This window comes from Cavia porcellus, unplaced genomic scaffold (genome assembly GCF_034190915.1).
Source record: "Cavia porcellus strain 051 isolate PalLab524CR breed Dunkin Hartley unplaced genomic scaffold, mCavPor4.1 scaffold_18, whole genome shotgun sequence".
Taxonomy (NCBI): Eukaryota; Metazoa; Chordata; class Mammalia; order Rodentia; family Caviidae; genus Cavia; species Cavia porcellus.
The window spans coordinates 27,282,692-27,309,152 of NW_026947501.1; the positions used below are offsets into that span (position 1 = coordinate 27,282,692).

The 26,461-nt window shown below is 35.5% G+C and overlaps 1 protein-coding gene across 10 annotated transcripts in view; it reads left to right on the forward strand.

Moving 5' to 3' along the window:
• Window positions 1-26,461, forward strand: part of Alms1 (ALMS1 centrosome and basal body associated protein) — a 229,662-nt gene that overhangs the window by 93,336 nt on the left and 109,865 nt on the right. For 8 of the 10 annotated variants that reach the window (XR_010040667.1, XR_010040661.1, XR_010040662.1 and 5 more), the window contains exons 14-17: window positions 11,684-11,854; window positions 14,139-14,276; window positions 15,190-15,339; window positions 24,498-25,657. Coding sequence is in view for 1 of the 10 variants with exons in the window: in XM_013151576.3 (XP_013007030.2) it covers window positions 11,684-11,854; window positions 14,139-14,276; window positions 15,190-15,339; window positions 24,498-25,657 (1,619 nt within the window). In the remaining 9 variants the exon portion in view is untranslated. The remainder of the gene's footprint in view (window positions 1-11,683; window positions 11,855-14,138; window positions 14,277-15,189; window positions 15,340-24,497; window positions 25,658-26,461) is intronic. The other 2 variants (XR_010040669.1, XR_010040668.1) reach the window with 1 other exon arrangement.

The window sequence follows — 26,461 nt, forward strand, 5'->3', positions numbered from 1 at the left end:
ATCTTAGAAATACAATAAATTTATTTAATCTTTAGGAAAAGTTTTGATTCCTCTCACTCTCGGATTAGAAGACAGAACATCTGAAGATGGTAGAAATCTGGTCATACTTTTTGAGGCCTCCAGTGACTTGCTATCCAGTTACATCTCTAATATTTCCATCTGATTGAAGATAATATTGTAGAAAAAAGATTTGACAATGGCAAGGAATGAAGAGAAAGTGACTCAGTGGTGCACTGTATTCAGGGAATGTAGTTTTTATAAAAAAAAAAAAAAGTACTGAATGCATCAGGGAGATAAAAAGAGACCAAGTAGCGATACATATTTGAGACCCTGTCTCAAAAAAATAAAAAAGAGACATGTCCCAACTGTATTCTGTCTGTAAAATACTCACTTTAGATTCAAAGACAAATACGTTGAAAATAAAAGGATAGGAAAGGGTATCCTGTAGAGTGGTTGTACTAATGTTAGACAAAGTAGACTTTTTTTTTGGTACTGGAGATGAAACTCATGACCTCGTGCTTGCCAGGTGCTTGTGCCACTGAGTTAAACCCCTGGCCCTACAGATAAAATAAACTTTAAAAATTATTACTAAAGACATTTTATAATGATAAAATGTTAATCCATCAAGAAAAATATAACAATTACAAATACTTAACAAAAAAGCTTCGGATACATAAAGAGATACTGACATATTAGCTTGTGAATTTGTTCATTTTTATTGGTACATGTTTGTATAGTATATGATGATTGCATTCATTAAGGGGAGTTGGTACAGGTATGTGACATTTCTTAATTCTTTTGTATTTTAACTTGGTACGCGTACGTAACACTCCATGACCTCCCTCCTTGCTCATTTCCTTTCCCTCCCTCCTCCATCTTCCATATGGCAAAGATCCACCTTACTATTTCCTGTTGTTTATATTTTATTTTAGACTTGGTTTATATATTGGCTTTCTCACATAAGAGAAGCCAGCTGGTATTTTAACTGCTGTGTCTGATTTACTTCATTTAACTTTCTGGTCACAAGGTGCATCCCTTCTTCTAAAATGACTGGTGTTCATCCTTCTTTGTGATAGAATAGTACTTCACTATATATAAAAAGCACATTTTCTTTTTCCCGTTATCTGTTGATAGACGTATAGGTTACTTCCAAGATTCATCTGTTATTAATTGTGTTGCTATAAACAACGATATACAAGTGTCATTTTAATTTGATTGCTGTGTTTAACTCTTTCAGAAAGATAAGAAGGGGAATAGCTAGGTCAAATGGAATTTCTATTTTTAGTTTTTTGAGGAATCTCTATACTGATTTCCATAGTGATGATACTAGTTTACACTCCTACCAACAATAAAGAAGTTTCCTTTATCCCCATAGCCATTCCAGCATTTGTTGTTATTTAATTTCTTTAAGATAGCCATTCTTTCTGGAATGAAAATTATTCTTTTCAGATGGAAATAGTAGAGCTGTAAATGAATAGCAGAAGGCCTCCAAAAGTATGACCAAATTTCTACCATCTACAGTATTATTTTTTGCATTCTTCAAATGGCCAGCAGTATTGTACATTGTTTCATATGGACATATGCAAGGTTTCTTTGTGTTTCTTTATCTGAGAGGTATCTGTTCATTTTAGCTGTCTGTTGTATGATAGAATCTTTATATTTGTTAGGGGGGGTCTAATGTTTTTTAGTTTTTTATATTTTCAAGATATTAGTCCTTTGTGAAGTAGCTGAAAAAATTTTTTTCCTGTTGTGTAGGTTTTGTCTTTACTCTCTTGGTAATTTCCTTTGCTGTACACAAGCTTTTAATTTGATATGCTCCCATTTGATGATTCTTGATATTATTTCTTTCAGGGTTTTGTTCAGAAAGTCTCTGCTTGTGGCTGAGTCTTAGGAGTTTCACCTATTTTGTCTTCCAGTGGATTTTCTGTTTTAGTATTTCAATCTTTGATCACTTTGATTTTACTTTGTATGTAGTAGATGGGTTTAGGTGGGTAGTTTTCTTGATACCATTTGTTAGAAAGGCTTTCTTTCCTCCAGCAAAAGTATGTTTATCCTTTTTCAAAGATAAGGTAACTGAGTGTACCTCGAGTTAGTTCTGTATTCTGTATTCTGCTCCATTGATCCACAAGTCTGTCTTTTCCCAGTGCTATGCATTTGTTTTTAAATTGCTGTAACTTTCTAGTATACCTTTAAGTCCTAATTGTGATGCCTCTAACCTTGCCTTTGTTGCTCTTGCTTTTGCTATTACAGGTCTCTTTTGGTTTCACATGCATTTTAGGATTATTTTCTATAGCTGTGTAAGGAATGCTGTTGATATTTTGACTGGCATTATGTTTTAAAGCCAACATAATTAAAGGAAAAAATAAAAAAGTCAAATAAATCTGAACATGTCACATGTTGTATGATTTCATTTAATGAAGTATGCAGAACAGATAATTCCTGAGAGAGATGGAAGGTGGCAACGTGTTGACCAGGGACTGTAGGGAAAGAAATTAGGGAAGGGAATAACTGCTCACTCTTGTACCTTCAAAATTTCTTCTTGGGGTAATGAAAATGTGATTGACTTGGCAATGTTCATTGCGAATACATTAAAAATAGTTCAATTACAATTGTTAAATTTTTGTTATGTAAATTATATCTCTTTTTAAAAAGAAAGAGTCAGGAGTGAACCAAAGAAGAAAAGATTGAATGAAAAAGTAAAAAATTTAAAGTGTATTTTTCAGACAAGAGTAAAATTATTATGAAGAAACTTGAATGGATGATATGGACAAACTTGAAAAAGTCTCTAAAAATACAAATAAAAAATATTAGAATGTGAAAAGAGAAGATGTAAGAAACACAGCCCGTAACATTAGACCAAGAATTGTATTTGCAGACAGCAGAACCATGTGAAAGCAATATTCAAGATGTGAATAAAACTTTTCTCTCTGACAAGAAAAGAACATAATATATAATTTAAAGTTCTCATACAGTCCAGGCAAAAATCATTAGCAAGAGACAGAGATACAAAAAGAACATAATATATAATTTAAAGTTCTCATACAGTCCAGGCAAAAATCATTAGCAAGAGACAGAGATACAAAAAGAACATAATATATAATTTAAAGTTCTCATATAGTCCAGGCAAAAATCATTAGCAAGAGACAGAGATATATGCTGTACAAAAATTTGAACTTAAAATATTCTAAAGCTTAAAAGCATTGAATATTTTTAAAAATTATGTAGCTAAAGAAAAAGCTTCCTTTGTTAAAACAGTAAATGTTGAAAATGAGCAGAAGAAAATGTATATTTAGTAAGAGAAACATATTAGTGGTTCCAAGTGTATATTTATCAAGTAGTATGACCATAGAAACATTTTTTAAACCAGTATACTAGAGATAGAAAATATATTTTAATTCTAGATTTTCTTTTTTTTATTTTAAAGAGGGTAAAATTAAACACAACAAAACAATATAAGAAAGCAAAATGAGAGACGTAAATTTCAAAGCAAGACAATCAGGGATCTTTGCTATCTATCGTATTGTCTCTTGTTTTCTTCCAAATAGTTATCCATATCTTCACATACAGAAAATTCACATGAACCAACATAGTATATAACTGATCTGAACTCTAGATGAGAAAGGTGTTTTAGGTCTTCAAAATCAGACAATAGGGAAGTCAACAATGGCTGTCATAGTGTCTCTCATTCTCTTAGTGTCTCTCAAAATAGCTGTCCATCATGTATTAATTAAACAAAACAAAACAGGCTAAAATAGCTCTGAAAAAAGAATAATAGTGTTGCTGAATTTCACATCATGAGTCTACGGAATCAGCACTCGATACTGTAGTGTCTCTTTTTCTTTAAAGTAGTTGTTTGTTTCATCATACGTTATATGATCAGTTCTCATAAATTGTTTACAGGTTCTATGCATGCATGAGTCACTATATGTATTTCTATCCTTTTTGTATTAGAGGGAAAAACAAAACAAAGCAAGACAAAACAAAAAAAATCCTATAAAAACATGAAACGAAAAAGTCAAAACTATAGTACAAGGTGATCTACAGTGGTTACTGTGTTGTCTCTTGTTCAATAGAATTGTCTATATCATCAGGCATAGTATAATTGAATATAGCAGTACATAACAATATTATTAAAAGCAAAACATTGTAGATACTGTAAAACTTCAAAAGCAGGTAATAATCAAACCAGAGTGGGTACCCTAGTGAATCTTGTCATCTTCAGTGTAGTTACCATACTCTTAAACTTGATAAAATCAATCATAACATTTTTGAATAAAATCTGTCAAAACAAAAACAGCAGTCTAACAAACCAGATTCAACTGAGATCAGTCATGATAAAACAGTGTAAGTTATATAGAGCTTCAGATTAAGTTAATAGGGAATTAAGGATGATTACCTTACTATATCCTACTATTTTCTGCATTGCTGTCCGTGCCCTCGAATCTAGTACAAGTAGACAAACCGGAACAGAACATAATCCATCTAAACAGAGCAGTGTGAGTAATGTGGGTTTTAAGTCCTGATACACTATTAACAATATCCTCTCCCTTCTTTTCTTAGACTATTCCTCCCCTTTCACTCCAACACGGTGCACTGTGCATTTTGGGTCCCACCAACTCCCTGTTTTTAGATTGGGGGGGGCAACCTGCTGTTTACCTAAGTGGTTCCTAACTTTCTCACTCCTGAACTTGATCTCAATTTGTATTCATTTACCTACAAAAGCCTCAAGGTTGTCCTTCGTTAAAGCTAAGTAGTTTTCTATTGCACAAAAGTATCATGTCTTTCCCACCTATCTGCAGTTGTTGGTCGAGTTGCCTCAATTTCTCTTTGGTTCCCTGTCACATATAGCATTGTTTTTCTCATATTTGATTTTTGGTCCATAAACCGTTTTTCAGGTTAATTATATTTCCTGTACAGAGCATCTAGGTGGACCCTACCTCCTGATGTACTCTGCCTGTTTCTTTTTTTTTTTTTTAAAGTGTATCAAAGCCATCTAAGTTAGAGATTATAGACAACCTTCTCTGCCTCATTTCTGCTGTGCTATTTTTCTGCCGTTGGTTGTCTACTTTTCTCCTTTGTTCCACTGTCTACTCTATTCATTGAGGCCTCTCTGCCACTGTTTCTGATATCCCGGTGTTTTTTCCTCTGTCTCTAGAATGTCCTTCAGTATTCTCTCTTGGATTGGTGGTTGCGAATTTCCCAAGTTCCTCTTTGTCTTGGAAGCATCTTGTTTCTCCATTAATTTCTAGAGACATTTTAGCAGGGTCTATCAGGCTGGGCTGGAGGTTATTTTCTTTCAGGACTTAGAATATTTCACTCCAGACTCTTATTGACTTGATGGTTTGTGTCAAGAAGTCTGCTGTTATTCTGATGAGTCTTCCTTTATAGATTATTCTGGGTGTAGCTCTGTTTTGGTTGTAGGTGGCTGGAGTTCTGTATGCCTCATACATCTGAATATCATTTCCTTTTTCTATGATTGGGAAGTTTTCTTTATTTTTGTGAATATTTGTATTTCCTTTGTTTTTACTCCTGCTTATTCACTCACATTTTTTATTCTTAAATTATAGATCCTTTTGTTGTCTTCTAGCCTTTGTATTGTTACTTTCTGTTTCCTTATTTTTAAGACATCTTTCTTTTCATGATCACACATTGCAAACTTATCTTCAAGTTTTAATAGTCTATTCTTAGTTTCTTTAAGCATTTTTGCCAGCTTTTAATGGAATTTTTAATTTCCTGGTAATCTCTTTGAATCTGCTTCATGTATTGTAGTTTTTCTTTATATTCTTTATTGAATGTTTCTCTCATTTTTTTGTTCCTCCATTCTTCCATCTGTGTCTTCTTGAGAGGTGCTTAGCATTTCTTTTATTAATCTACTTATATCTTACTTTACTTGAATTAATATTTCACTTTTGAGCTCATCTCTGATGAGATATCTCTTTATGTCCACTGATGCTGTGTCTGATATTACATGTTTGCTTCCCTCCGTCTCTTTTGTATTTACCTCTCCTGGATCAATGTTCTCAGGGTTGAGTTGGGGGCTGGGGACTTTTTTTTTCTTTCTCCTGTCATGTTTTTAGTTTCTTCCATACAGGTGGATAGTGGAGGTCCCAGCCCCTTTCCTTGTTGATTATGGTTCTTCTGAAGTGCACTGGTTGGGGATTTCTGCCTTTCCAGTTTGCTATTGGTCATTGAGGCGCAAGCAGGGGTGGCATATGCTGGCTTCTCCCTCTTCCTCAGTCGACCTGTGTGGGCCTTCATAGCATTAGTGTGTGCTGCTGTACTAAATTGGTTTGGGAACGACTTACTGGGTTCCGGCCAGGGGTGTGATTCAGGCCAAGCATATCCCACCAATCTGCTCTGGGAAGGGGGCAACCAACTGAAGTCACTGCTATTCCTTGTTCCTGCCTGTCCTGCCCCATTCCAACAAGTTGTCCAGTTTGTTGCCCCTTTCCCCTGAGAGAGTCTTATTCCCTGCACTCACCACGAGTTAATGCAGGTCTCTACGCTGACTTTGTTCTCTGTTGGCGCACTGACCTCCCACTTCAGGGTGACCGCGGCTCTGGTGTTGCGGTGGTATGAGTTCAGATGACTCGGGCAATTCGCGGCATCACGAGTTTGGGCCATTCTGGCGAGAGCACCACGGCCGCCAATCTTAGCTGCTCCACTGGTAGCCCCAGGACTGTGTGTTTGACCAGCTTTTTTCCCTTAGTTTCTTCCTGGGTTGAGAGGATCCATCTCCCTCGCTCCGAACCGCTCCAGGATGTTTCATTCTGGCGTCTGAGTTGTCTCTCTCAGGGAGCCGCTGTGTGCTGTTGCTTACTGATCCACCATCTTTGTGAGAGTCCAATTCTAGATTTTTTTGAAAAATTCACTTGAAGACTCAACTGAAGAGATGGATCAAAATTAAGACTTCAAATAAGAGAAATAAAGTAGTGCTAAAAGTGACCAGTGGTAAACTGTGGAGCTAATTTAACAAAGTTTTAGTCTAAGTAGTAGAAAATTTAGTCACAAAGTTAATAACAATGCCAAAAGTATTTTGCAGTGAAAGACACAAGAAGAAAAACCCATTTCATTGTATTTTTGTGTTTAATAGAAGAGACTAAGAAGGGTTTTTCTTTCATTCAAGACTTGATTTGAGAAAAATGTAAAGTTTGATATCTGCAGCATAGTTAAAATTAGAAAAATAGGTAATTTAAGGGGCTGGGGATTTAGCTGAGTGGCTTAAGCACCTGCCTGGCAAGTATGAGGTCGTGAGTTCAGTTCCTGGTACCAAAAAAAAAGAAAAAAAGAAGAAGAAAAATAGGTAATTTAGAACATTTGTATGTCAAAGAATATAAAAAGAATGAACAGATAATTCATGAAACAAGACTAAATATTTACAAATCATATATCTGGTAAGAGATTAATTTCTAGAGTATGTGAAAAACTCATAGTTCAACCAAAAACAAAACAAAACAAAAAAAAACCCCCACGCAATCTGATCAATATGTGGTTAAAAATCTACATTTATATTTGTTCAAGGAAGGTATGCAAATAATCAATAAACACATAAAAAGATAATCTCTCTCCATAGGCACAAGAAGAGTACAATCTAGAACTATAATAATAATTCACACCCAATATTATTAATGTTAAAAGAGAGAGAGAGAAGAAGATATGAAGAAATTAGAATCCTTGTGTCTTGCTGTGGGAATTTCAAATGGTATAGCTACTGTGAAAACAGTATGATACTTGATACATTTGTTGAAAAGAAACCATTGTGGGTTCTCAAAATTTTTTTCAGTAAATTTAAAGATTTAATTGCCTTTTCTTAAAAGTTCATGAATCAGACAGCAATGTATAGTATTCCTTAGAAAAGTTACTCTGCTAGGTATGATAGAGCAGTTGGTTTTGATAAGTTAGTATTATGACTTGTATCTACACGTCCCCTAAGTCTCATGTGGTCCCAGGGGGCACTTTTCAGAGGTGGCTGAATTGAGTACATGATGCTGAGATTAAGTGTGTGGTGCTGGAATTAAGGGTATGTGATTACTAAATTAGTCTGCTGATTGGTTTGGCACAGGTCTGGGTAGGATTGAGGGTGCCTCACCCTGGGAGTGAGTGCTATGCACCTGAAGGAAGCCTGGATATAAGGGACAAAAAGAGGGCTGGTATTATCTTTTGCTGCCTTTGGCATGGACTATTTCTCTTGTGCAGTTTCCCTCTGCCATGCCTCTCTGCCTTGGAGCTAGCTAACTTTGGACTGAAACCTCTACAAAATCAAATGTGTCTTGTCTTAGCAACAAGAAAAGTAACTAAGGTAGGTAGCCATGCGTCAAACAAGCAAACAACATAACTACCCCCAGAAGTGGATTGGTTAGGATAAGGTTACTTTCCTTGTAAGGAGAAAGGACTTCCTTTTGATACCATCTCAGACTAAGTTGGCTCTTTCAAATAGTTGGTCTGAAATTCTATTTCTATACAGAAAAAGCTGGTCTAAGTAGGAAATAGGAGACTTTGGCCTATGGAAAGAGAACTAAGATATGTTGCATAAAGAACATGTGTCATGTACATGTGCCAACTACCACAATGAATATTCAATATGTACCACTAATATGTGGTACATCATTTAAAAACTGATCTGTTTCTGAATTTTCCTGTTTCTGTAGTTTGAGCTTGATTACATGACACTTAGCACAAATGACTTCATTTTGATCTAGTCTGTTGGAGCCTCATGTAGGAACTCATTCTAAACCAGTATTCTCATAGGCATTTTCTTAAACCTGGTAAAGCAGAATGGTGGTAATTTAAGATCATGCAAGAGCTTATAAATTGTGTTAAAACAGATTGTATTCTAGTAACCAGTTGTAGTTTGATTTATATTTGTAAAATCCTGTTTACTATGTGAAGAAATAATTTATTGATGAGAAGTCAGAGAACCAAGGTAGTGACAGAGTATAAGGGAAGCCACCAGTTAGAAGGATATTACAGTTATCAGTGCCAGAAATGGCAGTACCTAATATTGGAATGGTACCAACAAAGTAGAGATAGTCAATTTAATTTTAGAAGGTAGTTCCTCCTGGACTAGGTGATACCATATACAAAGTGATAGAGAAGGAGGTGGGAAACAAAATGACTTCTAGTTTTCTGGAGTGAGCAACTGGGTGACAGGTGGTGCCATATGTACTGCAGTAGAGATTGAGGGAGAAGTATATTTGGGACAGATGATCAGAATATTTCTGTTAAAAAGATATATTAAAAAGGAGATTCCTATTATTCATCTCTCTTACTTTTCTCTTCTTGATGCCCAAAATTAAGAGAAGAAAGGTTTATTTAGCTCAGTTTGTGCAGGTTTCAGTCTGTAATAAGCTGACTCCAAGGCAGGATGGCATAGCATAGGGGCAGCAGTGAAAGGCAGCAGAATACAGCAAAACCAACAAGAGCAAAAGTGGGAAGAACAAGCCTCTTTCTCCCTTACTTTATAAGCAGGCTACACTTAATTAAACTTCTAAATTCTCAAGTTGACACAGTGAACAAGGTCCTAGAGCAATAGTGACAAGTCCTCTATAACCCAGGATATAGAACTGCTGAGTTACTTAGTTGAGCTTCTAGACTTCTCAAGGTCACACAATGTATTAACCATTGCAACATCCATATAGATATCTGCAGTTAAGTGTAGGCAGAATTGATTTACACATTTTGAATAACATACTAGATGGTACTATTCATGTCATAAATATATGCTACCTTTTTTTTTTTTTTTTTTTTTTTTTTTTGAGACAGGGTCTCACTATGCTATTCAGTCTGGCCTTGAGCTCACTTTGTAACCCAAGCTGGTCTCGAACTCACAACGATCCTCCTGCCTCAGCCTCTCAAGTGCTGGGGTTATAGACATGCACCACCACCTCTGGCTCATTATATGCTATTTTTTATGAAAATCGACATGGGCATCAAGGTTCCAGATCTCTACTTAAGAGTTATGGAGCAGTAATATTACTCTTGTGCTATTCCAAATATAAATCTGTACTCATACATACTACATTGTGTACAGATGCAAGAAAAAAGTATACATATACGTGTGACATACATACATGCATGTCTGCATTCTTTCCCAGCTACTCTTAGCTACACTAATGTGTGTTCTCTTGCTTATACATTCACTGCTTTCAGATACCTAATTATTGTTCCGTACCTTAACATGATCATCTGTTGAAAGACAAGGGATGATACATAGGATGTGCATATGCATGCTGCTCCTGTGTACTTTCTGGCATCTGGGAGGATTTGTTAGAATGACTACCAGTAGGAAAGGACATCATTTTCTAATTTTCATTTAACATAAGAGCCACCTAGGACCTTTTGTGGTAGAGTCTAAAGCTCAAAAGGAAAGTGTCAGCAGGTGGTGCATATTTGTTGGTTATCGTCATATCCTGGTAGTTATGGGTTTATGTAGGATTGTAGAGTCCAAGTTTGAAACCTTGAGGAATGCTAGCACTGAGACTTGGTAGAAGAAAGATAATAAAAATTTTCCAGAAGAATGAGAGATAAAAAATAGAGAGCAGTGTTATGGAAACTGAAGAAGAGCCCAGCATATTGGATAAAGTTGACCCAGAATGCTTGATTAGGGATCCTTGCAGTCTGTCCTCAACCATCCATCACGATTTATTTATATTTATATTATATTGATGACTAGTACTTTCTCATCTTTATTACCATACACATATTAATTAAAAGCTCTGGAAAGGCATAAATTATGGGATCCTGTGTTAGAAAGAAGTCAATTTTTTAGAAAATAATTATGTAATTATGACAAGGTTTTATATGTCCATGGCTGTTGTTTCCCTGTTAGATATGGCATGGATTTTGGGTCAGTTTCTCTTAATGGATAAAGGAATATTAAATCATGTTTTAACAGAAACTTGAAGGCTTTCAAATCTTTTACTTTTTATGACATATTATCTTCCTTTTAGGGTATTTTTTTTTTCCTTTTTTTTGCAGTGCTCGGGATTGAACCCTGTGTCTCACATATGCTAAAACAGTGTTCTACCACTGAGCTACATCCTCAACATTCCTTTCAGTGTTTTGTCTTTTGTTCTGGAAGCTACATCTTCCTAAAACACAGCCAGTTGTTATCCAGTTGTTAAAAAATCTAATGATTTTGCATTTCATATACAATAAAATTTATATTCTTCCGTTTGAGATTTCAGGCACTACTGAATTTCGTCCCAAATAATTATTTTTAAATACCTCCTATATTCTTTGTAATGTGTCCTACAGCCCAGGCTGACAATAAAAGTGTCTACTGTTTTTATACGTTCTTATGTTTGTTTATGCAATAACTTCTTCCTAAAATGCTTTTGTACCCTACGTTCCTCTGCAAACCAAAAAGCCTATTTTTTCCCTCCAAGATAGTTTTTTCCTTTCTCCAGCTATCTTCCTGGGCTAGAAATAAACTCCCTTCTGAAGTAATCAATATTCTACTTCATATATCTTCTCTTACATTGTTTACTTCTCTGTCTTGTTTTAGTGTTATTTATTTTACATGTCTTGTAGTCCAATTTGACAGACATCCCATCTGATTACCGTGCAACACTCCCGCTGTGGTGCCTTTTTTCATAGAAGTAGTCAAAGAGGCAAAATTTTAAAATGCCTTTCTCAACTTTAACTTTTGCTAACTATATTACTTTCCCATTTTTTTCTGTAGGATCCAATGATGCTATTGCTCCGGATTTTCCAGCCCAGGTGCTAGGCACAAGAGATGACAACCTCTCATCCACTGTGAACATTAAACATAAGGAAGGGATCTATAGTAAGAGAGCAGTATCTAAGGCATCCTTGTCAGTGGGGAAAAAAATCTTTGAGAAAGATAATGCAGGTGACTGGAATAGCTTTTAACTCCTTTTCATCCTAAAAGAGAATATCATACATATTATTTAAAATTTGTTTTTGCAAACGTTTTTGTATACTGGGCATGTATTTGTATGTGTATACTGGGCATGTATTTGTATGTGTATACTGGGCATATGCAAGGAGAGAAAATATTTGCAAAATTCTTTAAAATGCTTCAGAAATTTTTGAAAATTGTTGTTTTTACCATGGGAAATAAGATATGTTGCAACTTTTGAAATGAATTCCCAGTGAAGTATGTTTTAGAGATGAAGTCCATGGAAAATCTCAATTAACGGGCTGGGAATTTAGCTCAGTGGCACTGAACAGAAATGTATTCCAGGTGTATTTGCAGTCAAAAAGAATAAATTTAAACTTTTAGAATTTAGATAGTCTACCCTTTTGACCATAGTATTGCTATGGCAAGCAGAGAAGTTGAAATAACACCCAGGATTTGGAGGCAGATTTATTTACCTTGACGGGTAAGGATGGGATCATTCCCAAAATAACAGACCCTGATCTCTGGTGGTCTAGGCCTTATATGGAATAGGTAAGCAGGGAGTATAGAGGCGGAATGGCTTGGCAGTTGGCAGTTGGTTCTTAGAATATGCATCATAGTGACCAGCTATGCAGTACAGTGACCAGCAGTTTCTAAGAAATGAAAATAATAGGAACCAGAACTATTACCTGGGCAACTAATAAACTGAAGTATACTGGGGGGAGGAGGGGAATCTTCTACTACAGTGTGAAGATTTCTTAAAGCATAGTCCCTAAAGAGAGAGAGTAAATCTGCCTTATTAAAATGATTGATTTCATGCTTAAAATATTTTATGCATATAAACTATTAAAAGTCAGATTAAAGGAAGCTATTTGCATTTCACATAACCGATGGGAAGATTTATAAGAATGCTCATTAGTGCTCTTCAATATTAAAAAATCAGATACAGCCTTATGTTGATCAACAGATGAGTTTGGTATGTTGGCACAATAGAATAGTATACAACTTTGAGAGTCACAATTGTATGTTAAAGTGACAATCTTAAAATCAAAGAGGCATGTTGCTTAAAGATACATACAGTATTGTACTTTTTATATAAAGGGTACATTTAAGGTTATATATTATTAATTATCTTAATGTTGATATTAATGCACTATAGTGATGAATTAAAAACAGTTTTGCAATTGATAAACTAAATTCAATATGAAGGTTACTACCAAGATGAGAGAATGCCATTGAGACTTCAGTCAAGGAATCATGTCTATCTGTAATGCTTTGTTAAACTCAGTTATAGACACTTGATGTTCACTATTTTATTTATATTTTTGGTGTCCTTGAAATATTTCATTAACTTTTAATGTTCAAAAGATTCCAAAGGACATTTGCTTGATTTTTGTGGGTTTTTTTTTTTTTTTTTTTGGTACTAGATAGCAAACTCAAAGCCTCGCACTTGCCAGGCAGGCACTTACAGCACTAAACTAAATCCCCAGCCCCCAGAAGACATTTGACTGAAAGAAATTAGGAGAGTTAAAATAATAGAATTAAGGATAATCAATTTAAAAGAAAAGAGATAGCATGATAAATAAAACAATGACTGATTCTTTGTTGCTTTTAGTAATCCCTATTGCCTTTCTGATTTCTTCGTTGAAAAATATAGAATAGGAAATAACATATGAAAAGAAAAATAAGAAAAGAGAATCAAGAGAGTATTAGACAACTTTTAAAGAATGTAACTACATTAGGTTTTTTAAAAATATATGAGAGTGCTATATATAAAATCTAGATGACATAAATACTTTTTGTGAACTATTTGCAATATCAAAATTGGCTGCATGAATCATTGTAACTTTGAATGGGCCAAAGAAAGGGAAAACATTGTTCAAAATTTATTTTTGCACTTTAAAAAAGCCTGATCTGTTTGTTTTTTTGTTTGCTTGTTTTGATGTGAGTAATCAGTCTCAGGACCTTGCCAGGCAGGTGCTTTTGCCATTGAGCTATATTCTGACATCAACCTGATCTATACCTGTATTTACTATTGCATCAAATTCTCAAAGAATGAGTTTTACTTAAAATGTTACATGTACACAGAAAAATATGATAAACTTTCCAATTCATATCACAGTTGTTACATAGGAACCTAGTAGGTGCCTTTTCTCTAATTTATAAATAGGCTTGGGGTTTTTATTTGTTTGGGGGAAGAAGTGAGAGAGTTGCTTGTCCATTGTGTTTACTATCTTTTCTTTTTCTGTGGCAATAAATAATGTCATTGTTTCAGAAGCCTCAGTTCAAGTATCCATTACTGGGGATGAGAACCTGTCAGATAAAAAACAAGAAGAGGATATCTTCAGTCAAGGGATAGAGACTAAGACTGCCAGGCCTGAAGAAAAAGAATCCTTGCAAAAAGACACTGCAGGTAGCTGAATGGGTTTGTTCATATGCTTTGATCTTCTGGTCTTCTGAAATGAGACTGTTCCCTTATGAAATACAGAAATGTGTTTTCTAGTCTCTTCTTGCTATCTTCAGTCCTTCTCTGTCTTGCTCATATGTGAAATATTTAAGGCTTTCCTTTTCTCTCTTCTGTTTTTTTTTTTTTTTTTTTTTTTTGTCTTTGAGCTCACTTTGTAGCCCTCATTGGTCTCAAACTTGCAACAATCCTCTTGCCTCAGCCTCCTGAGTGCTGGGATTATAGATGTGCACCATCATGTCTGATCTCTATTAAGAAGTTAGATTATATTCTGAGAAATACTTTAAAATTTTAATCCCTTTATTATTATTGCTAAATAAATATTCCAGAAACAGTTTTGATCCCTATTGCCCTTAACAGTAAAATCTAAACTCTTTTAGCAATTTCCCAGAACACTGGCACCAGTTCCCAACCTTTCCAACATTAATTCTCACTTCTCTTCCTTAAGAGACTATGACCAAAAAAACAGTGTGTATACTCTCTTCGAGGTGCTCGGCTTCTCCTGACTCCCAAATTTTTAGCTGTATTTACCTAAAATCTCTTTTTTTTCCCATCTCAAGATGTGTACCATTTTCTAATACCCAGATCAGTTTTCCAGAGTTTAGTCAATTCTTGATTAGTTTTTCTGTCTTTGAGTACTTAGAATTTTTTCTCTATTGTGATATAATCCTTAACTTTGTATGACATCTGTTAATATAATGTTGTTTTTTCTCTATTTTAGGCCTTTCCTAAACAAATTTATGATGTTTTTAATTTTTCAACATCAGCACCAAAATCTTCACTTAGTAGATGCTTTTTATAGGCACTTTACATATTTTTTTGTTGAGTTGCTATTGCTGATGTGTTACTTTTCCTCGTTTAGGTACCAGTGATACTACTCCTGCAGAACACCCAGCACAAGTACAAGACACAAAGGTTGAAGACGCTAAACAGAATGAGACTGATATTAAGGGGAACATTCCTAAAGAAGCCTGGACAGAGGAGAAAGAATCCTTACACATAGATATTTCAGGTAACGGGATTGAGGGTGTCTGTGTGTCTGTATCTGAGTGTTTGTGTCTTTGTGTTTCTATTTTATGCTGATGAAAATACAGATTCATGATATAAACATCATTTTTTCTTTATTATCTACAAATCATTTGTTACTTTCTTTGTCTATTTGGACATGCATATTGATTTTTAAAATTGCTATTTCTGGGAAAAGATACAGCAGTTTAGAAAAAAGGATTACAAACAGAGTTGGTCCTTTGTGTCCATGGATTCTGCAGTTGAGTTAATTCCAGATCAAAAGCATTTGAGGGAAAAATTATGTTTTGAACATGTATAAACTTTTTTATGTCTTTATACTAGTACAGTCTGACAACTGTTTACATAATGGGAAAATGTAATTAGGTTATACGCAAATAATTCCCATTTTATACATATGTATATCAATATATGTCTGTCTATCTATTTGTCTATCTTATACATGTTAAATACCTATTTTATGTAAGGTACTTTTGGCATCTGTGGGCAGACCTGAAAGGTCAACAAGGAAAACCTAAAACCTAAAGGTATTCTAAAAGACTGTGACAAAGACAGTGAACATCAGCACAACTTTTTAAAAATTGTGAAAAAAGAAGCTAAAATCAGATCACTTTGTGTTTGTCTGTGTCCCCATTTTTATGAGATAAAAAAGCATATAATACATAAACCATTACTACCTAGCTGTTAAGCTTAATCTCTTGACAGAAAACAGAAGAATATCTAGATTATGGGAAAGGAGTCCAGGAGCTAATCTTCCCATACAGTATTGGAAATAATTCCAATTCAACTGCTTACATTAAAAATGTGTAAAATTGTCTTCAACAAAGGTACCAATACTAAACAATGGGGCAAGGATAGTCTCTACTGCAAATGATGTTTGGAAAACTGGATAGTTACATGTAAAAGAATGAAATTGAATCCTTACTTTATACTGTATACAAAAATCAACCAAGACTGGAGAGTCTTAAATATAAGAGGTAGAGCCATTAAAACTCCTAAAAAAAGACAGAGGGGTAAAACTTCAGGAAATTAAAGTTAGCATTAATTTCTTGGATATGACACCAGAAGGACAGGTAGCAAAAGTAAAAATAGACAAATAAGACAATATAAAACTTAAAAACCTATGCATCTCAAAGGAAACTATTAGGAACATGAGAAAATATTTGCAAATCATATGATAATGGTTTGGTAACTGCAATATTAGGTAATACCAGCAGCTCAATAACAGCCACAACCACAAATAACCTAATTTTAAAATGGGGTAATAGCTGGGTATGGTGGCATCTGCCTGTGTTCTCCATTACTCAGGAGACTGAGGCAGAAGGATCATAAGTTTGAGGCCAACCCAGGCAACCTAGCAAGACCCTATCTCAGGAAAAAAAAAAAAAAAAGAACTAGGGATATAGCTTGGTAGTAAAATGTTTGCCTAGAATGTACAAGGTCCCACATTCAATCCCAAAAGTCTACCCGCACCCTACTCCCCACAGAGGACATGCTAAAGTCTAGGGGGAAATATATATAATAAGTCTATGAAGATACATAATGATAATAATAATGAACTCCAAAGAAAAAGGTGAATTGTTCAGTAATCCTTGCAAGAAAAGCAAGAGAAAAGAAAATCAGAAATAAGTAGAGAAAAGAAAGGTGAAGGAAAGTGTAAGTGAGCTCATTTCGTCTTAAAATTGATGTCAAGAAACACATGTATAAGTACAAGTATAAAAGCTACCCCTAAAAGAGTTAAACTTTAAAACATCCAAAATGGTTAGAAAAACAATAGGGGTAATCATGGGGATAGAAGGCGTGGAAAAGTAAATAGAAAGTAAATTTGTGACAAAAAACGGGAACCTACCTAGAACATGATAGTAACCAAACTAATACAATATCTTATGTTGATTATAGCCATCGTAGTATCTCATCTTGCCTTGATTGTGTTTGCTTTATGGCCGATATCATTGAGTATATTTTCTTAGGTCCAGTTTTCTTTGGGGAAACATCTGTTTAGATTCTGGCCTGCTTTTTAATTACATGGTCTTTTTATTTTTTATTTTTTGGGTTTTTTTTTAATTTTGAAAAGAATAAAACCAAATGAGAAAAAAAACCAAAATGGGATCATTCAAAACAAAAGGATAGATGGACATAGTACATGATTAAAACCATAATACAAGGTGATCTACAATGATTTCTATGATGTCTCGTTATTTTCAATAGAATTGTCTATATCATCAGGTATAGTAAAATTGAACATAGCAGTTCAGGACAATATCAATAAAAACAAAGCATTGGAGACATTATAGGACTTCAAAAGTGGCTAATAGTCAAACCAGAATGGGTATCCTAGTGAATCTTATCGTCTTCAGAGTAGTTGCCTATACTCTAAGACTTGATACTATCAAACAACAGATTAGAATAAAATCAGTCAAGACAGGATAGCGATCTAACAACCAGATTCAAATAAAGTCAGTCATAATAAGACAATGTAAGTAATACAGGGCTTCAGGTTAAGTTAATAAAAAATTAAACATGGTTATTGTAGTATATCCTGCTATTTTTGGAATAGCTGTCTGTGCCCTCAAATGTAGTGCAAGTAGACAGACTGGAACAGAATATAACCAAACTAAACAGAGTGATGAAAACAATGTGGGTTTTAAATCATGATACAATATTAACAATGTCCTATGCCTTCCCTTTTTAGACAATTCCTTCACTTTCACTTTCAAAGGGTGCACTGTACATTTTGTATCCCACTAACTCCTTTAGTTTTTAGGTTAGGGGGGCAACCCACTATTTACATAAGTGGTTCTGAATCTTTTTGCTCCTGAGCTTGATCTTAAGTTGTATTCCTTTACCTACAAAAGCCTCAAGGTTTTGCTTTCTTATAGCTGAGTAGTTGGCCACTGCACAGAAGTGTCATGTCTTTCCAACCTATCTGCAGCTGCTGGGCAAGCTACCTGTGTTTCTCTCTGGTTCCCTGTCACATAGAGCATTATTTTCTCATCCTTGACTTTCAGTCCATAAACCTTCTTTCAGATTGATTATAATTCCTATACAGAGCATCTTGATGGACCCTATATCCTGATCTGCTCTGTTGTTTCTTTTTGTTACTGTATCAAGACCATCTGTGTTAGTGATTATACCTAACCTTCCCTGCCTCCTCTCTGCTATGCTATTTTTCTGCCACTGGTTGTCTACTTTTCCCCTTCACTTACTGTCTGCTCCATTGATTAAGGCCTCTCTGGCACTGTTCCTGAAACCATGCAATTTTTCTCTCTCTCTGTCTAGAATGTCCTTCAGTATTTTTTGTAGGGTTGGATTGGTAGTCATGAACTGCCCCAGTTCCTTTTTGTCATGGAAGTATCTTGTTTTCCGTTAATTTTGAGAGAGAATTTTTCAAGATATATTAATCTGGGTTGGAGGTCATTTTCTTTCAGGGCTTGAAATTCTTTGCTCCAAGCTTTTCTTGATTTGGTGATTTGTGTTGAGAAATCAGTTGTGATTTTGATGGGTTTTCCTTTATCAGTGATCTGTTTCTTTTTTCTAACAGCTTATAATATTCTGTTCTTGTGCTGAATTTCTGGGATCTTGATTATTATATGTCTGAGTATAGATCTATTTTGGTTGTAGCTGGCTGGAGTTCTGTATGTGTTATATATCTGGATATCATCTTCTTTTCCTATGCTTAGAAAGTTTTCTTTAATTATTTCTGTAAATAGCCTTTGTATTAGGGGCTGGGGATTTAGCTCAGCGGCATAAGCGCCTGCCTTGCAAGCAGGCAGTCGTGAGTTCGATCCCTGGTACTGATAAAAACGAAAAACACACATACAAAAAAAAATAGCCTTTGTATTTCATTTGTGTTTACTCCTGCTTCTTCACTCACATTTTTTATTCTTAAGTAATAGATCCTCTTGTCCTTTTCTAGCCTTTGTATTGTTACTTCCTGGTTCTTTGTTAGTTTTAAAAAGAGATCTTTCCTTTCTTGATCACACATTGCAAACCTGTCTTCAATTATGATAGTCTGTCTTTAGTTTCTTTCAAGCAGTTTTGCCTGCTTTCAATGGAGCTTTTAATTTCCTGGTAATCTCTTTGAATCTGTTTCATGTATTTAGATTTTTAAAATATTCTTAATTAAAGGTTTCCCTCTTTTTTCTATGCTCCTCCATTCTTCCATCTGTGTCTTCTTGAGAGGTGCTTAGCATTTCTTTTATTAATCTTCTTATATGTTGCCTTACTTGTATTAGTATTACTATTTTGAGTTTTTCTCTAATGTCATGAAGGTATTTCTTTACGTCAGATGATGTTGCTTCCGATACTGCAGGTGCACTGCCCTTGATCTCTTTTGTTTGCCGCTCCTGGACCAATGGTGTTTGAGCTGGAGTCTGGAGACCTCCTTTTGTTTCTTTCTCTTGTCATGTTTCTGGTTTCTTCCAGCCCAGTGTATGGTAGCTGTCCCAGGCCCTTTCTGTATTGCTTATGATTACTCTGTAGTGTGCTGGATAGGGATTGCTGCCCTCTCCAGTTGCTGTTTATTACTGAGGTACAAGCAGGGGTGGTGCAGGGTGCCCCCTCCCCTCTGAGCCAGTCAACCACTGGGGGTCTTCACCATGTTAGTGTGTGCCATGCGTGGGTGGAACCAGTTCTGGACAGCTTCCGGGACAACTTGTCCCTGGCTGTTGGATCTCGCACAAGGGCTAGACCCAGTCCAAGCAATTCCCACCAATCTGTTCAGTGCCAGGAATGGCCAGCTGAAGCCACTGCAGTTCTGGGTTCAGGCCTGTCCTGCCCAACTCCAAAATGTCACCCAGCTGATCACCCCCTCCCACGAAAGGACCAAATTCCAAGCACTTGCCACAGGCAGGTGCAGATCTTTGTGCTGGTTCTCTTCTTTGTTATGACATATCCCTCCCCGCTGAGGTCCTGGGGCTTGCCAACCTCGGACTTATGCGACCGCAAATCCTCGGACTCCAGTGGTACCTAGCACACCGTGGGACCGGCTCCGTTGAGAGCACGTCTGGCACCAGCCTTCTGTCCACATTTTTCTTTTCTTCTTTTTCCTTCATTTCTTCTTGGGTTGTGAGAATTCCTCTCCTCTCATCTGGTCTTCTCCATGATGTTAAATGCTAGTGTCTGAGCTGTTTCTCTCAGAGAGGCTCTTTATCTTGCTACTTACTGATCCGCCATCTTCCCAGCTCCCTTTCAAAGGAAATGTATGGATCGAACCAGCAACCTCCCACTTGCCAGCAGGGCCGGGTGCCTGGCCTGCTGAACCAAATGATCAGTTGGTTCTTTTTGTTATTGAGTTGTGGAATTCTCTGTGTATTCCTTATCAATTAGATACAAGATTTGCAAGTATTTTGTCATATTCTGTGGCTTGTCTTTGTGAGTGAGTGTGTGTGTGTGTGTGTATTACTGGGAATTGAACCAAGGGTTATATCCACAGCATAACTGTTCTTGATGGTATTCCTTTAAAGGAAAAGTTTTTAATTTTGATAAAATCTAGTCATCTAGTTTATCTTTTATTTATGTTTTTGGTATTACAGCTAATTTACCTTTGCTGAATCATAGCTCATGAACATTTATATCCCTGTATTTTCTTCCAAGTATTAAATGGTTTTAACTTTTACATTTAGATCATTTATACATTTTTAGTTAACTTTTGTATGTGGTATAACAGTTCCACTTTTTTCCTTTCCATATGGATATACCATTGTCTTATAATTGTCTGTTAAAAACTTACTCTTTACTGAATGGTCTTGGTACCCTTACTGAAAATTAGTTTATCATAGATGGATAATTGTGTTTCTGGACTGTCAGTAAAATTCTATTGACTGATATGTTTATCTGAAAGATGGTATGTCTTGGTATGTCTTTCTCTCATTGTAGACTCAATACCCAAAGTTAAAGGGGAGATTTTTATTTAGTTCGTAGTTTGTAGAGGTTTCAGTGTATAGCTGACCAGTTCCAAGGCAGAATGGCATATGGCAGAGGGTTGTCGGAGAGAACAGTTCATGGCATGCAGAAAACAGCAGAAGCAACAAGGAGCCTTAATAGCGTCTTTCTGCTCCTTATATGATATCCAGGCTACTAATATTAGGGTACTGTCAAACAAATCAGTGGACTGATTAAGTAATCACCGTCTCTTAATCTCAGCATTGCACCATGAATCACACACTCTAGATCCAGCCACGTCTGAAAAAGCCCTACCTGGCTTTGCGAGAGACATACAGACATGAGCCATAACACAGTGCTGTTCTGTCTCAATTATTAGTGTTTAGTAGTAAGCTTTAAAATTGGTGTTTTTGATTTCCTGTTAACTTGTTTTGAAGTCCTGTAGTGCTCCCACGATCTTGTTTTGACTGATTAGACTCTGTTCCATTCTATATGGTAGTATCAAGTTTGAAGACATAGGCAACTACTTTGAAGACAATAAGATTCACTAAGATACCCATCCTGGTTTGACTATTGTCTTCTTTGGAAGTCCTGTAATGTTTACAATGCCTAAGTTTTATTGGTCTTGTTCTCTACTGTTTTGTCCAACTTTATAATATCTAATGAGATAGATAATTCTTTTTAAGGAAACAAGGGACAACGTTGATAACCATTGTTGATAAACTTGTACTCTGTTCTACATCATGTGCTATGTCTATCCTTGGTATTGACTGACAGCTTTGTTTTGCCATATTTGACTGTATTCTTCCCCCCCCCCCAAAAGTAATAAGCACTAAGGAGTAATGAAATCCAAAGTGCGTGAATTTTGTTGTAAAAAAGAGAGGGAAAAAAAAAGAAAAAGAAAAAGAGCTCTAACGGATATAACAGCAAGTGTGTTTAGGGGTGTTAAATAGCTGACTGTATCAATGTTTTTGGATCATTGAACACAGCTGTTTGCAGTCTACGTGTTTGAATGTCCACCTTGTATTCTTTGATACTGTGATTTGAGGAACTATTTTCAAGATGATAATATGTAATATACTAACAGGTGATTTCTTACTGTTATGTTTTTTTTTTGTTTGTTTGTATTGTTTTTTTTTGTTTTGTTTTGTTTTTTTGTAGTTCTGTATTACGTGTACCCTTACACCGCTTTGGTTTGTTTTGTGTTTTTCTCTTTTTCCTCTTAAATAAAAAAAAAAAAAAAATTGGTATGTGTGAGTACTCTTACTTTAATTTTCAAAATTGTGTTGGCTCTTCTGCGTCTTCTTTTAATTCCATAAGAATGTTAGAATTACCATAGTAATTTCTGCAAAGTAGCAAGCTGGAATTCTGATAGAGATTGCTTTAAGTCTGAGAATTACTTTGAAAAATATTACTTTCTTAATAATGTTGCCTTTTGTCCATAACATAAATATTTAGATTAATTTTACAGCAGTGCTTTTTAGTTTTCAAACTATAAGTTTTGTATTACTTACTAAATGCATTTTAAGTACTCTTCATATTATTATGATTAGAGTTGCTTGTTTTTAGACATAGGTATTTAATTTTGTAATCTCATACATATTAATAAATTATCTTATACATATATATTTGTGGTACCTGTACATGTGCATAACTACATAAAACTGCATATAAACTGTTTTTCTTCTCTTTGGTATGATTAAGATTACCAGACTGATTAGAACTACATTTATACATGTCTGTACTTATTTGATGTATATCCATATTAACATTTATGCTTGAGCTAGAATTTTTTTCAGCTAATTTACTGTAAGTGTATAAAATGAATTTTTAAATATTTATGTTTTATCCTGAAATCTTTAACTAAACACCTTTTAGTTCTAATAGTTTTTTATGGATTTCTTAAAGGAGGCTAGAATATAATTCAGTTAGGTACATTTAAAAGTCAATTATCCAAGTGGATATAAGCATATAAATCTGGGGCTCAAGAGAGAAATCATAGCTTGAAATGTAAATCTGAGCAGATAGCAGCATGAAATGGAACTAAGTGCCCCAAGAAGAGATGAGAATGTAGGATGAGAACATTTCCTGGAGTTGGCTATGTGTGGAGATTATTGATCATATTAGCAAGAGCAGTTTTAGTCTGATAGTATAGCTATAATTGGAAGTAATTTGAAAAGTAAATTGGGATAGAGAAAGAGATAAAGGAGGAAAAAGGGCATTTTATAAGGGCATTGATCCCGTTCATGACCTAATCACAGCCTGAAAGTTCCTATCTTTTTAATATGGACTTGAAGGGTCACAAAATTCAAACTGTAGCAGATTGTAAGATACTGTTACATTAGATGATACTACTTTTCATATAAAATGATTATCAAAAAGTAAAGCTTGAAGATGGTTTTATGTTACTATTTTACTGTAACAAAAAAAATTGGAAGGCTGGGAATGTAGCTCAGTGGTAAGCGTACTTGCCTGCTATATCTGATGCCCTGGGTTTTGATCTCCAGCACTGCAAAAAAAAGGAGGGGGGCAGTGTGGGGAGAATGAAAATGCTTCATAGAAAAGGACTTTTAAACAAACTTTAAAATATGTAAGAAAGGGGGTTGGGGCTCATGGTGTAAGCACCCTGCCTGGCAAGTGCAAGGTCATGAGTTTGAACCCTGGTACCAAAAAAAAAGTAAATTTGGGCTGGGGTTTTAGTTCAGTGGCACAGGTACCTACCTGGTATGTGTAAGGTTGTGAGTTCAGTCCCCAGTACCAAAAACAAAGAAAGCTTATTTCACTCATTTATTTATTGATGGTGAAAATGAAAGCTGTTTTTTTATTTAAAAATATGATTACCAGTACCAATCTCAGTTTCATCAACAGAAGTGAATTTTTTACAAAAGAAATACGCATACGGTTATACTCCATATGTAGCTGCTGAAGATATACATACAATTATACTCCATTTGTAGCTGCTGGTGAATGCTTATAGTAGCTAAATATATGATCTGGAGATTGGGGTTGCATAGCTGGCCAGCAGCAGAATGCATCCTGGAACCAAGGTTTTTTTGACCCACGGTCTTTTAATTTGATGCTGGTAGTGTGGCTACTAAGCCTAAGCCATGAATCTTTTGTCCTGCAATGATTTTCTGAAACTTTATATAAATTGCTCTTTCCTTTAATCTTTGTTTTATATCTGAAGAACTCAGTACAAATAGTATTGCTATCAGGAATACAAATGTTAAATTCTTTCAAAAACCTTTGTTTCCTTTTCAGAGTCTGAATGTCATTCAGAATTGGAAAATACTACTCATTCTGTCTTCAGGTCAGCCAAGTTTTACTTTCATCGTCCAGTGCACCTACCAAGTGATCAAGATACTTGCCATGAATCTTTGGAACAGAGTATTTTCATGAGGCAATCTTGGAACGATTTTTTTCAGCATCATTCAGATAAGCATAAAGAAAACACTTGTCCTTCTCCGCCTTATCAAAATGTGGACAAGACTAAAGCCGATTATCCTAGAATAAAGAGCCTCAGCATCAATGTGAATTTGGGAGACAAAGAAGTGATATGTACTACTAACAGCCAGGACAGAGACCATCCAAAAAGTAACATACAGATTAATGATTCACAGAAGAACTGTAAGATTACCTCAGAGCTAACGACTCAGCATACTATGAGTTTGAATGAACTCTGGAACAAGTACCAGGAGCGACAGAAGCAACAAAAACCTCCTGGTGTCAGTGACAGGACAGAACTGTCCTTAGTGGAACGACTTGATCGGTTGGCTAAACTTCTTCAGAATCCCATCACAAAATCTCTCCAGGCCTCAGAAAGAGTGCAAGATGATAGTAGAGAGGAGCAAGATATCAAAGAATGGACTGGTAAACAGAAACAGCCAAAAAGCAAACTCCAGAAAAAGCGGTATAAAAGCCCAGAAAAAGGGCATAAAAGCATTGGTGATCTTAAAAAGCACAAGGTACTTTCTGCTAACCAAACTGGGGGGCCCAACCAGATTAAAATTGAACAGATTAAATTTGATAAATATGTTCTGAAAAGACAGCCATGCTTCAAATCTGTCAGCAACACATCTTCAGATTCTAGGCCCTCAGAGGAAAGTGGGTTGCTCACAGATACTCCTACCAACGTTTGTTCTACCTCTACTTCTGTGGACTCAGATATGTTGACCCAAACAGACAGAGAGGTGGCTTTGCATGAAAGGAGTAGCTCCATTTCCACCATTGACACTGCCCGATTGATCCAAGCTTTTGGCCATGAAAGAGTATGTTTGTCACCCAGACGAATTAAATTATATAGTAGTGTCACCAACCAACAGCGGAGATACCTTGAGAAGCGATGCAAGCAAAACAAGAAACCATTCAATACAGGTCATCCCCAAATGACTGCTGAGCACACCAAAAGGAAACACATCCAGGTACATGGCTACAAATTCCATCTGGCAATGTGACTGCTTTTTTAAACGGACTTTTTAGTTCAGCTCTGCACACAGGTGAAAAAAAAAAAAGCTCCCTTGCCCTTTCCTTAATATAACATTCTTACCAACTGGAAAAGAGTGAGAAAGTATAGTACAGTGCTATTGTGAGTTGTCATTCTTTTCATCAACACTTACTTACTGATTACCCTTTGAACTAAGGGCTTTGCTGCTAGATGCATCAGAATCTGCAAAATACACCCCTGACATGGGGGAGCCTAGTTTAGAATAATCTCTATTCTAACTATATTTCCTGGTTTTTGTTTGTTTTTCTTTCCTCCTGTCTTTCAAGAAATATTTCAGGTGCTTTTAAACACACACAAACAGAACAATATGATTTTTTAAAAAAGTGAATGAACAATCGGTAAAAGTTAAACCTGGGATGAACTATGATATAATATTTAAATAAAGAACTGTGAGTCATAGAAAGATACATTAAAACCAGAAAGGACATGAATATACCTGGTAGGTGTATATACTAGAAATTAGCTACAAATATGGTATTCTGTTTTAGCACATAATGTTACTAGTATTTTGTAATTATTGTATTGTAAAAAAGGAAACCAAATTTTCAAGAGCATCACATACTTCTGATACAGGAGCCTAAGGGATATTGTCTCATTTGTCTTTACATCACCATGTAGCAGTCTCCCACAGCCTCATTTAACTGATTCCATAACAATGCCTTAGATTAGAAAGTTAGTGAAGGCCAGTCTCAAGGGATAAACAAATGCAGATCATTGCTTT